Raw genomic sequence first — 13,950 nt, 5'->3', positions numbered from 1 at the left:
AAAAAACAAAACAAACAACAACAAAAACTCATAAATTCAATAGAAAAAATATTTAAAATATCTAAAGGGATCTAATAACAAACCCCTCTGTGTGCATCACTGAATTTAACAATTATATTCTTTACTGCCAAAGGTCTTTAAAGGACTTTTCCTTAACCAGATAAAGCAGGTAAGTGATTTTGCCACTGCACACTGCAGTGGTCATCTTTGAAAACCAAGGGGTTTCTTTCATGACAACGACACCATCCTCACACAGTAGGCTAATGCTGAGCTCCAGTTCATTCAGCTAACGGGTGTGAAACCCACGGCTGGGAATGCACAGGATTTCCACTGCCAACTCATTCAGCCCAGGGAAAACCCACTTCACCCCCTTGCTCACGAGATAGGTAGACAAACAGACACACACACACACACACACACACACACATACACACAGAGCCCCAGGGCTCCTATATTCAAGCCTAGCCCCAGGCTCCGTTCTGGATAGGCAGATTAAGTCCAGACAAGGAAGTTGCTGTGGCCTCCTGTACTGCCAGGGTATAGTCCCAGCAGGCCAAGTCCAGTGACCATGGGCTGCCTGGAGCTGCTCAGGTTATGACTGGGGGCTCCCAGTGGGGTCTCACCAGTCATCCAGCCGCCGCTGCAGCTCTGGAAGGAAGAACTGCGCATGGAATTGGTAGATGGAGGAGATATTGGAGAAGATGAGCCTGACCACATCCTCCGGAAAGGCCTTCCCACTGCGGGCTTCCCTCAGCAGCTCCTGGAAGAACACCTGTAGCAGCGGCCATGTCACTTGGTGACCCCAAGGCAGAGGGAACTCCCCACTCCCCCCCCACACACACATACACCAGCTCAGGGAGCAGCACAGCCCCAGGGGGTTCTGTGCCCTCCCCAGTCCACTGAGCTCTGTCCCCTCCTCCCTGTCCCATCATTCTCACAATAGCATGGGAGGTGGAGCACAGATAGGAAAGGTTGTATTCTGGCCAGTTTCCAGATGGGCAAGCCAAGACTTGGAAATGCAGAGACCTAGCCAAAGACTGGCATCTGATGGGTATCAAAATGAGCCCAGGTTGGGAGAGACAGCATAGTGGTTATGCAAAAGAATTTCATGCCTGAGGCTCTGAGATTCCCAAATTCAATCCTCAACACCACCATCAGTCAGAGTAGAGCAGTGCTCTTGTATCTCTCTACATGTCTCTTTTTTTTTTAAGTATTTTTTTTCTTTTTAAAATGTTTATTTATTTATTCCCTTTTGTTGCTCTTGTTGTTGTAGTTATTATTGATGTCGTCGTTGTTGGATAGGCCAGAGAGAAATGGGGAGAGGAGGAGAAGACAGAGAGGGGGAAAGAAAGGAAGACACCTGAAGACCTGCTTCACTGCCTGTGAAGTGACTCCCCTGCAGGTGGAGAGCCGGGGGCTCGAACCAGGATCCTGACGCAGGTCCTTGCGCTTTGCGCCACCTGCGCTTAACCCACTGCGCCACCGCCCGACTCCCTCTACATATCTCTCTTAAATAAAATAATTTTTAAAATAAAAAATTATAGTGATAATAATAAAAATAAAGAAAGAAAAAGAAATAGGACTATCCTGGACCTGTCAGTATTTTAGGCTTCAGGCTAAAGCTCTCTCTACTGGTGTTCAACAGTTTGACCCTTTAGCCTTGGGGCTCCTTAAAATATAAAGGAACAATTAATGGTGGGCTGTTGGCACTGCGGTGAAAGGTGAGGTGCTGCTTGGAGCCTGGAAGGCTGGCTGGCATGTATGTTGCTCTGTGAGGCAGCCCAGATAACAAAACATCCAGGATGGAGTGAGGAGGGCACTGATGGGCTATAAGGCCTGACTTCCATCAGGACCCCAGCCAAGGGGACTAAAGGACTAAGGCATTGGAAACCAGACCCAGGAGTCCTAGTTCTCAGCTCTGCAGAGGGGTCAGCAAGGAGAGCAGGGCTGAGGCACCCAGGCTCAGGAGGGAGCGTCCAGCCACTAGCCTGGTCCAGCAGGTGCAGGCGTGCCACATAAGCCTGCTCTGTCTCCAGCAGCTCCTGCACAATCCTCTTCTCAGGCTCCTGAAAGGGCACAGGGGAGAGAAAGACAAGGAGAAGGATAGCTTTGTCTCTACTGAGGGCCACTGTGTCCGGTCTCCAGAGACCTGCCAGTGAGGCATAAGCCCCTACCACCACCACCACTATTCCCCCCAGCATGTACCCAGGATGACACTGGGGTCCCTTTAACTTGAGGAGGGGCAGGGAGGCAGAAATGAGGCTATGTCAGGCTGGGGATTTTAAGAGGTCCAGAAGGGGGAAGGGGTAAGCAGTGACACACCTGTTACCATACACAATGACTCAGGTTCAAGCCCCTGCTCCCCACCTGCAGGGAGGAAGCTTCACAAGCAGTGATGCAGGTCAGCAGGTGTCTCTCTTTCTCTCTCCCTCTTTGTATTCCCCTACCCTCTCAATTTACCTCTGTCCTATGAAATAAAATAGAAAGAAAACAAAAAAAAAAGTGAGGCAGAGGGAGAACAAAGAACTTTAAAGGATGGATTCATAGTGCCGGCACCAAGCCCCAGCGATAACCCTGGTGGAAAAAAAATTCCAAAACCTTCCATTTGTGCTCTCTTGGGTGTCATGGCCACCATCTCTGGGCAGCTGGCTGTCCCACTGGGGAGACCTCATGGAAAGGAGAAACTCTAAGACCACATGCAGAGCAAGCCAAGCCCCACTGAACCCAGCCCAGGCATTCAGACTAAGAGTTGAGCTAACTAGGCATTCCAGTCTAGCTACCCTCTGACCACACACACCTGAGAGACCTTGTTACAAACTAAACTGCAAGCACTCCAGATGCCTATGCTGGAGCCCTAGTCCCCAGTGTGATTGTACTGAGAGATGGAGGAGGGTATCATCACCATCATTATTTTAATAAAACCAGGTTCTCATACATGTGCAATATCACCCCCAAGAGGGCATTTTTTATTCAGTGACATAAAGAGAGACACAAAGAGAAACAGCACAGCACTGGAGCTTCTTCCTCCATGGCCACACCACCTCCCATGTGCTACCTGGGCCATATAAATGACCCTCTAGATGCCCTACCAGGTGAGCTCACTCCAGCCCAGAGATGGAGAGATTTAAATAGGTTATTAAGGTTGACTAAGGCCATAAGGGTAGGGCTGTTATCCATGAGGCCCTCTGTCCTCATGAGAAGAGGGTGAGGTACCTGCAGACTGTGTGTGCTGGACAAGGATGTGTGAGGATAGTGGGACAGCCATCTATACACCGGGACAGCTCCACCAGGAACCAACCCTGCCAGCTCTTTGATCTTAGACTACCAGCTGCCAGAACTGTGAGAAAACACACGCCTGCGGCTTAAGTCACCCAGATGAGGCATTCTGCTATGTAAGCCTGAGCTGACAATACAAAGCTGAGTGAGACCCAAAGAAAAATCATACAGTGGTCTGAGAGGTGGTGCGGTGGATGGGATGTTGGACTCTCAAACATGAGGTCTGAGTTTGATCCTTGGCATCACAAGTGCCAGAGTGATGCTCTGGTTTTCTTGCTCTGTCTCTCTCTCAAGTGAATAAAAAATTAATATATATTCTTAATTATTTATTAATCCTTTTGGGATAGAACAGACACAAATTGAGAAGGGAAGGCAAGACAAACAGAGAGAGGCCTTCAGCATCATTTTACTTCTATGAAACTTTCCCCCTGCAGGTGGGAACTGAGGGCTTGAATCCTTTTTTTTTTTTAATTGCCACCAGAGTTATTGTTGGGGCCCAATGCCTACATGACAAATTCATCACTGGGTCCCAATGCCTGCACTATGAATCCACTGCTCCTGGAGGCCATTTTTTCCCATCTTGTTGCCCTTGTTGTTGGTGGATAGGACAGAAAGAAACTGCGCAAGGATCGGCGTAAGGATCCTGGTTCAAGCTCCGGCTCCCCACCTGCAGAGGAGTCGCTTCACAAGTGGTGAAGCAGGTCTGCAGGTGTCTATCTTTCTCTCCCTCTCTCTGTTATCCCCTCCTCTCTCCATTTCTCTCTGTACTATCTAACAATGACAACATCAACAACAACAATAACTACAACAATAAAAAAACAAGGGCAACAAAAGGGAAAATAAATAAATAAAAATAAAAAAACAAAAAAAGGACAGAAAGAAATTGAGAGAGGAGGGGAAGACAGAGAGGGGGAGAGGAAGACACCTGTAGACCTGCTTCACCACTTGTAAAGACATCTTTGAAGATAGGGAGAGGGGAGGCGCGTCGCCTCGAACTGGGATCCTTATGCAGGTCCTTGCATTTCGCACCATGTGCACTTAACCTGCTGTGCTATCACCCGACCCCCTCCTTTTTCCTTTTGTTTGATAATACAGAAAAATGAAAGGGTAGGGAAATAAAGGGAGACAGAAACACCTGATAGGAAATTGTACCCATGTGCCAACAACTTTACTTTAAATCATTAACTTCCCAATTGAAAAAAAAAGAAGAATGAAAATGAAACACCTGTAGCACTACTTTACCATTGGTGAAGCTCCCCCTACAGGTGGAGAGAGCTTAGAACTGGGGTCCTTGGGGGCTGGGCGGTAGCACAGTGATTAAGCATACATGGCACGAAGCACAAGGACCCATTGCAAGGACCCCAGTTTGAGGGGGGGTCACTTCACAAGCAGTGAAACAGGTCTGCAGGTGTCTATCTTTCTCTCCCCTTCTCTGTCTTCCCCTCTTCTCTTGATTTCTCTCTGTCCTATCCAACAACAATGACAACAATAATAACAACAACAATAAACAAGGGCAACAAAAGGGGAAAATAGCCTCCAGGAGCAGTGGATTCATAGTGCAGGCACAGAGCCCCAGCGATAACCCTGGAGGCAAAAACAGACAGACAAACAAACAAACAAACAAAAAACCTTGGGTCCTTGTGCATGGTAACATGTACACTCAACCAGGTGCACTACTGCCCCAGCCACAAATACTTAAAAAAAAATAATCAAGCAATAGCATTCTACAAAGAAAACTAATGAATTTGGCCACTTCACTTAGGGGTCATTTTTTAAAATGCAGACAGTAATAATCAAATCACAACCCCTATTTTCCAACTGAGGAAACTGAGGCACAAAGAAAATTAAAGTAACTGGCCCAAGGTCATGCCAGGAACAAGCAGAAGAGCTGGTCTGAACCCTGACAGCTGACTGAAGGATGCACAGAGAGAAGGCTGCCTGCCCAGGACACAGCAAAGGTCCCTGATCCTTACTGGTATGATTGCCTCACTCAGTGAGTCACCTATAGTCACACCTGGGAAAGGGATTGACTCCAAAATGAAGACTGGTCCAAGCTGTGTGACTATGGACAAATTCTTGAAGCTGTTGGTTTTCTTGCCTAAAAATCTCCTCTGATGAAAGCAAAGTGGACATACAGAGACAAGCAACAGCCTTCAGAACAACTAGGGAAATAGCTCAACTGGCAGAGCACATGGGCTTACATGCTTGAGGCTCTCAGTTTGATCTATGGTGCCTCATTTACCAGACTGGTGCTGTGACATATTTCCCCCTCACCCCCCGTCTTTCATGTGAATCTCCCTTTATTTCACTGATAAAATAATTTTTAAATTTGTGTGTTTACTTTTTTGTGTGTTTACTTTTCTATATATTTTTTGATAGATACAGAGAAATTGATATGAGGAGATACGGAGAGACAGAAAAATACCTGCAGCCCTGCTTCACCACTCATGAAGCTTTCCCCCTGTCGGTGGGGACCAGGGTCTTAAACCCAGGTCCTTGTGCACTGTAATGTGTGCTTAACCAGGTGCACCACTGCCTGATCCCATATTTATTTACTTATTTATTTATTTATTTTTTCCTCCAGGGTTATCACTGGGGCTTGGTGCCTGCACTATGAATCCACTACTCCTAGAGGCTATTTTCCCCATTTTTGTTGCCCTTGTTATTGCTGTCATTGTTGTTGGATAGGACAGAGAGAACTCAAGATGAAAGGAAGACAGAGAAGGGGAGAGAAAGACAGACATCTGCATATCTGCTTTACCACTTGTGAAGTGACCCTCCTGCAGGTGGGAAGCCAGGGGTTCAAATTGGGATCCTGATGCCAGTCCTTGCACTTGGTGCCATGTGCTCTTAACCCACTGTGCTACTACTACCCAGTCCCCTATGTGTTTACTTTTTATTTATTTAGGATAGAGAGAAATTAAGAGGGAAGGGGGAAATAGAGAAGAAGAGAGGCAGACACCTGCAGCACTTCACTGCTTGTGAAGCTTTCCCTGCTGTAGGTGGGGGCTAGGGGGTTGAATCCAGGTCCTTGTGTATGTAAAGTGTACACTCTACCAGGTGAGTCACTGCCCATCCCTGAAATATATATATTTTGCCTCCATGATTATCACTGGGGCTTGGTGCTGGCACTATGGATCCACTGTTACTGGTGGCCATTTTTTTCCACTGTATTGGATAGGACAGAGAGTAATTGAGGGGAGGGGAGATAGGGAGAGAGAAAGACACCTGCAGACCTGCTTCACTGCTTGTGAAGTGACCTCCCAGCAAATAGGGAGCCAGGGGCTCAAACTGGAATCCTTGTGTAGGCCCTTGCACTTCATACTATGTGCTCCTAACATAGTGTGCCACTGCCTGACCCCCCAATAAATACTTTAAAAAAAAGTTTGGGGTGGGGTGGGGAATCTAGCCTCCACAAATCTCTGGTCAAACAAAAGTCCAGTCCAGGGAAGTGCTGGATCTAGTTGGGAGAGAAGGAAGGTGGTGATGAAGGAGTGCCACAACTCCCCACTGCCACCCCAGTCCTCAGGCACCTGTGGCGTGGGCCCGGGGCTGGTGTCAGGCTGGCAAGGTGTCCTCCAGGCCTGGCCGGACAGCTTGTTCTTCAGGGAGCTCAGATACCGCCTGCTGACCTTCCGGGGCCCAGATACTAAGTCCTCCCCAGTGCCAGAGTTCTTCCATGATTCTGCTGTAGACTGGCACCCCAAGGTGTGATGCTCAACCTCCAGCCTGTGGGCTCTGGGCCTTGCTTCTGGGTTCCTGAGGAAAACAGAACAATCCTGAGTGTTTCCTGCTGCAGGGGAGGGGGAATGCCAGGAGCTCCCTTGGGTGGGGAGGAATGAATGCAAATCCTTGCCAGTGTGCAGAGTTGTATGTGGGTCTGGTGGTATGAGAATTTGCAAAGTAAGACTTCCACTTCTGTCCCCAGTGTCTTTCTTAAAGGGAACTCCCACCTTCAAAATGAGTCAGCACAGGCTGTGTTTTGTTCCCTGAGGAACTGCATACTTCCTTGTTTAATGGACAATGAGAAATCCCAGCCTTTGGTTCAGTCTAAGTCCCTGTAGATCTCTCTCACCTGTGGGCCTCAGCTCTGTTTTTAGTCTCTGCAGCAGGAAAGACATAAAAATCTTGGTCACTAGTACAGAGAGGGAATGTGGGAGCCATGGAATACTGTAGAGTGAGGACATAATTGCTAAATCTGGAGATTTCTGGTAAGAGTTGTGCCTTTAACACCTTGAATGGGGTGGGGGTGCTATCTGGGAGTAATATCCCACTGAGAGATGGACCCTTATAATGCAACTTTGTTTCTTTTCCTACTGGGTGTGCAGGACAATTAAGAATTTTAAAATAGTTTATTTACTGGATAGAGACAGAGCTAAATCTATAGGGAAGCAGAGGGAGGGATGCCTGCAGTACTACTTTGACACTCATGAAGCTTTTCCCCACCCCTTACCCCCCCACACACACACACACAGGTGGGGGCCAGGGGCTGGAAGCCGGGTTCTTGCACACTGATCTCGTTCGCCCTAGCACGTGCACCACTACCTGGCCCTGAAAGCTAAATTTAGATAGCAGAGGCTGCCCTCATGGAGTATATCCAACCATTCAGGTGGTGCCCCACTCACTGCCTTTGGTATGGAAACATTTGCAATACAAATTGTTGCAACACAAAGACAGGTCAGGTAATAAGAGTCCAGGCAGGTATAAGAGCTCCCAAACAACCTGGGACAGAAGTGATTGGGACCCAAGCCCTGAGAGCTCCTCTGGACCCTCCCAGCCCAAAGCCCAGTTCCTCAGCTCAGGAGTCTACAGTGCATGAAAGGAGACAGGCCTCAGACTTTCTGTTCTACATTTGGTTTTAGCTTCTGCATTTCTCTCCAAGCATCCAAGGGCAGCTTCTGTTTCTTTTTTCACCTCATAGTTTCAGATCAGCTAAAGAGCAGGGAAACTTTCACAAGAAAACCCAGACCAAGGCAGCTGGTGACAGACTAAGAGGTGAGCACTGAGAGATGTGCCTCTCACCCTCTCAGCAAGGCCTCTCTGGCAGTAGTGTGGTCAGAGGGCTGCCTTCTCCAGAGGAGGACCTAGAGGGGGTTGAATTGTTATGTGGAAAACTGAGAAATGTCACACTTATACAAACTACTGTACTTTACTGTTGACTGTAAACCATTAGCAACCCCCTCCCATAAAGAAAAAAATAAAGGGCTGCCTTCTTCTGCAAGAAGGGCCTCCAGAGCAGAGCACACAGGCTGAGGGGCTCCACTACTGCATGCCTGGCAGATTGGATGAGGGGCCACCACCTACCTCTCCACTCACAGGGGACTGTTGGTCCAGGAAGGCTGCCTAGGGCTGTCCTCAGTGCTGAGTAGAACAACTTGACAAATGGCTACGGGGAAGGTAAGGGTAAAGTCACCCAGCTCCAAAGGCAAATGTGTTCCTCTGGGTCCACATCTCTCCCCCTCCACCTTGAAACCCAGAGGGGGCATCAGTAAATCTCCTCACTGGAGCACCCACAAATAGCAGTCCTCAGGGAAGGATCACTCTTAAGGTCCCTGTGGGATACTTTGTAGCTGCCCTCCCCCCCTCTTCACACTTTCCCACAACCACTGGCAGTATGGCTAACAGCTGATGGGTTCATCATGGAGTCCCAGAAGAGAGCTGCCTCTCCTAAGGTCAAGTCCACATCGAGGCACTAACAGTCAGGGTACAAAGTTTCAGTCCTTTGCCTTCACTGGAGCAAGCTGAGGGGCATCTCTGTTCCAAGGCTCCCCAAGACAGAGCAGGCCCAAGTGGTGGGCACAGTGTAGTTCCAAGTCTCTCTCTCTGCCCCACGCTGTACAGCGCCCCCAAGGTGTTAGTTCCTAAACAACCTCTAGCCATTTCCCAGAAGCAAACCCACATCCAAGAGTACAGATTAGTCCTATTTCCAAAGAACAAATCTTATCTCTAGTAGCCTTGGGCTCCAGAAATGTGGCAGAAAACAAGGGAGATACCAGTAGAGTATAAGACTTGCATGTGTCTCAGGTTTGCAGGTTTGATCCCCGACAATACACATGCCAGAGCTGAACAGCGTCCTTCTATCTGTCTGTCTCATAAAAAAAAAAAAAAAAAAACCCAAATCTTGAATAGCTCACCCGGGAGAGCCCCTGCTTTGTCATGTGTGAAACCCATAGTTTTTACCCACCAAGCACTATGGCACTGCGGGAAGCTTCAGTGCTCTGGTGTCTCTCCCCCTCGTGATAGAACTCAGGGTCTCTTTCTCTGTCTCTATCTGCAAAAAAAAAAAAAAAAAAGACCAAAGCTGTGAAGATCCCATGACAACAAAATAATAATGATGACTAATAAATAAGGACTGGGGAGATAGTATAGTGATTATGCAAAAGACTTCCAAGCCTGAGATTCATAGGTGACCAGGTTCAAGCCCCGGCACCACAATAAAACAAAGTTAAGCAGGGCTCTGGTTAAAAACAAACAAATAAAAAACCCTCAAACTAATAAATAAACAGATCTTTTTTAAAAATGTGGTGGGACCAGGTGGTGGTACATCTGGTTGAGCACACACAATACCATGCATAGGTCCCAGGTTCAAGCTCTCAGTCCCCACCTGCAGGGGAAGCTTCCTAAGTGGCAAAGTAGTGCTGCAGGTTTCTCTGCCTTTTACTATTTACACCTCCCTATCTCTCCTTTCCTTCTCAATTCTTCTTCGTCTCTATCCAACAAATATTTTTGTATTTTTTAAATATTTTATTTATTCCCTTTTGTTGCCCTTGTTTTATTGTTGTTATTATTGTTGTTCTTGATGTCGTCATTGTTGGATAGGACAGAGAGAAATGGAGAGAGGAGGGGAAGACAGAGAGGGGGAGAGAAAGACAGACACCTGCAGACCTGCTTCACTGCCTGTGAAGCGACTCCCCTGCAGGTGGGGAGCTGGGGGCTCGAACTGGGATTCTACCCCAGTCCTTGTGCTTTGGGCCACCTGTGCTTAACCCACTGTGCTACCACCCGACTCCCAATTTTTGTTTTTTAATGTGACAGAGGGACCTCTCCAGAGCCTTACCCAACAAGGGAAAAATAGAAACAGGCTGAAAGTATGGATCAACCTACCAATGCCCACATCCAGTGGAGAAGCAATTATAGAAGCCAGAACTCCCACTTCCTATACCCCCAAAAGAATTTTGGTCCATACTCCCAGCAGGGGAGAAATGATGGGAAAGATGAACACAGGTCTCTGAACTCCAATTCTATCAGGATCCAGAGAGAGAAGAGGAAAAAAGGAAGGACATTCAGAAGTAGTAATAGGTGTAGGTGTGACTTAGAAAGGAAGAGAAGATGGGACCATGGAAAAAATGGGTAAATATATATATATATAGTTATAGAAATAATAGTCAACCCATATCTGTGACTGTGGGAGAACTACTGTTCTTTCCAATGGAGGGGATGGGGATACAGAACTCTAGCAGTGAGAATGGTGTGGAATTGTACGCCTGTTGTCTTATAATTTTGAAAATCAATATTAAGGCACTAGTAAAATTAAAATAAAACAGGAAAAATGTGGCAGAGGGCATTAATTACACACACACACACACACACACACACACACTACCACCACCACCCCATTCCTGCCAGGTCTACCAGTGACGTCACATATATGGACCCGACTTTTTCATTCTAATAGAGGCCCCTTGTTGCCTCTTTCCCATAAACTTAAGACACTTAGAGCCTCCCCACTTTTCTGTGCCTCCACTTCTCACCTCTGAGATAAGAACAGAGTCAGAACCCTCCCCCAGTAGACTGTTAGATGAAGAAATGAAAGAATTAACAAAACACACTGAGAACAGGGGTCTACTGACAGGCTGACCATACACTCTGTTTTGCCTCTCTCAGCTTTCCCTACCATCTACTCCCCCTTCCTGCTTAAAGGTATCTGCCTACTTTTTTTTTCCCTTTATTTGGGCGGATTATTGGTTTACACTCAACAATAAAACACAGTAGTTTGTGCACATGTAACATTTCTCAGTTTTCCACATAACAACTCTAGGTCCTCCTCTACCATCATATTCCAGGACCTGAACCCTCCTCCCAACCCAGAGTCTTTTATTTTGTACAGCACACCAAACCCAGTCCAACTTCTGCTTTGTGTTTTCTTATTTCTCAGCTTCTCTTGCTTATTTTTATTATTAGTGATTTAATGCTGATAGACAAGACTGTGGGATAAGAAGGGCACAATTCACACAACTCCCACTGCTAGTGTACCATATCACACCCCCACCACTGGAAGCTTCCCCATTCTTTATCCCTCTGGGGGTATGGGCTAAAGATCTCTATGGGTTGCAGAAGGTCAGAAGTCTGGCTTCTATGCCTACACGTTTAATTGTGTCCTCATTTGAATGGTAGATTACAGAGTCACCTACTCATAGGGTAGGAGTAAATGGGTCAAGGTCTGCTGTCCCAGCACTGTGTCTGGCTCACCATGCTCATCCATAATTACACACAGACCCACTCTCTCCAGCTAATACAGCAGCACACACCCTCACCCCTGCCCAGCTCCTGGTGCCCCAGCAATGCTCTTTGTATTTTTTCTGTGCTACTAGAGAACAACATACCCACACTCTACCACTAAGCCACTTCCCTGGTCCCATTTTTTTATGGAAGAGTGAGAGATGTAAAGAGGGAGAGGTCAAGAGTACAAAGCACTACTCCACCACACATGAAACTCTACTCTCTTGGTCTTTGCTGTTCTCATAGGGTGCTGGGGATTGAACCTCAAGCCTTACACATGCAGTGGGCACTCTACCACTGAGCTACCTCCTGGGTCCCCCAATAATACTTTCTTATTAGCTAAGGAACATTTAACTAAAGGACACAGGCAATACCTAGACAGGATAAGGCCTCCTGGACTGAACCCCAAGAACATTCACTTCTCATAAAACAAACGGCCCCCAGCCCTGGTCCACTACCTGGAGACCAAGGGACCCTATGCTGCTCAGAGGCCCCAGGCTGGGCAGAAAGGAGCTGGAGGATGGCTGCCAGCCTCGTCTGGTGATGCTGCCCACCCAGCCATCCTGTACCTGCTGTTCTTGAACACTGTCACCAGACTGGACACAGATGCCTGACTCAGCCCTTCTTCCATCCTGGAGGCTGGCAAGGTGCCAGCAGGGACTCCCGAAGCAGGGAGGGAGGCCTCCAACCAGCACACTCAGGCAACACACCCTGAGTCACAGATGGGTCATGGCATCTCCAAATTCAGGCTACCCTCCTTTCCAGGGGCTGGCAGGCCTGCTGCCTGCTCAGGGGGAGGAAGGAGGAAGTGGTCTCAGAACGGAGGCCCTAGAGGCCAAAGGCTGAGGTTCCCCACAGAGGGAGGAGCTGTCGCAGACTTCGCCCCTTCCTCCTGGGATAGAGATGCAGTGTGACTGACCTCTCACAGCTGTGGTCACCCTAAGAGGGCAACACCATCCACAGATGGTTTCTGGCTGGGCCCTTGGTTAGTCTCTTGGACCAAGTGTTTCTGGCTGACCACACCTGTTCACTCACAAGACCCAGTAGTGTCTTTCACTTGATCCTTTCTCAAGAACTTCTTTATCTGCATCAGACCCTGCTCCCTGCTATAAGAAAACTGGTTTTTTAATTTAAAGGTAGGTCATTAGAGTCCCAGGAGGCAGCACAGTATGGATAGTAGCTGACTTGCAAGCATGAGGTCATGAGTTCAATTCTCAGTACTGTGTGAGCCAGAATGATGCTCTGGTTCTCTCTCTCTCTCTTTCTCTCCCTCCCTCCATCTCTCTCTCTTTCTCTCTCTGTCCCCCCCCCCCTCAGTATCACATTCTCTTTGCCTTCCAGCTCACTCTCTTGCTTTCTTTCTCATTAATAAATGAGTGGATGCATCTTTAAATAAAATGAATCACTGATCTGTTAGAGGCTGGCAGGGAGGAGTACTGCAGTGTTCCCACCTCCCCCCTCGGGAAAATGTCAAGGCACCAGGATAAGCTCTGGTGCTGTGGTGCCTCTCCCTCTTTTTGTCTCTCTATCTGAACAAAACAGCAGCCTGGGAACAGTGAGCTCACATATAAATGAGGCCCCTGCTCAACAACAGCACAAGTCACATGCCTAGGGGCCAGGTGGTGGTGCACCTGGTTAAGCACATACATTACCAAGTGCAAGCACCCAGCCCACCTGCAGAGGGGAAGCTTCACAAGCAGTGAAGCAAGTACTGTAGGAGTCTCTGTCTCTCTCCACCTCTATCTCCCCCACCCCTCTCAATTTATCTCTGTCCTGGCAAATAAAGGGCGGGGGCAGGGCATGGAATATGACCACTGGGAATAGTGGTATAGGCACCAAGGCTCAGCAGTAACCCAGTGCAAAAAAAAGGGAGTCGGGCAGTAGCACAGTGGGTTAAGCACAGGTGGCGCAAAGTGCAAGGACCAGTGGAAGGATCCAGGTTCAAGCCCCCGGCTCCCCACCTGCAGGGGAGTCGCTTCACAGGTGGTGAAGCAGGTCTGCAGGTGTCTATCTTTCTCTCCCTCTCTCTGTCTTCCCCTTCTCTTTCCATTTCTCTCTGTCCTATCCAACAATGATGACATCAATAACAACAATAATAACTACAACAATAAAACAACAAGGGCAACAAAAGGGAATAAATAAATATTTAAAAAAAAGTTACATGCCCAGAGAACA

General features: G+C 47.8%; 1 protein-coding gene across 1 annotated transcript; it reads right to left on the bottom strand.

The window, feature by feature from the left end:
• Positions 1 to 619: 619 nt before the first annotated feature.
• Positions 620 to 12,556, bottom strand: FGD2 (FYVE, RhoGEF and PH domain containing 2). Its single transcript, XM_060190814.1, has 4 exons — positions 12,345 to 12,556; positions 6,810 to 7,035; positions 1,989 to 2,066; positions 620 to 772 (listed from the first exon to the last, which is right to left on the bottom strand). Exons 1-4 carry the CDS (start codon positions 12,404 to 12,406, stop codon positions 620 to 622), a joined length of 519 nt encoding a protein of 172 aa, XP_060046797.1. The 5' UTR covers positions 12,407 to 12,556.
• Between the last annotated feature and the right edge of the window lie 1,394 nt (positions 12,557 to 13,950).

This window comes from Erinaceus europaeus, chromosome 4, assembly GCF_950295315.1.
Source record: "Erinaceus europaeus chromosome 4, mEriEur2.1, whole genome shotgun sequence".
Lineage (NCBI taxonomy): Eukaryota > Metazoa > Chordata > Mammalia > Eulipotyphla > Erinaceidae > Erinaceus > Erinaceus europaeus.
This window is presented reverse-complemented; position numbering and strand designations above follow the sequence as displayed.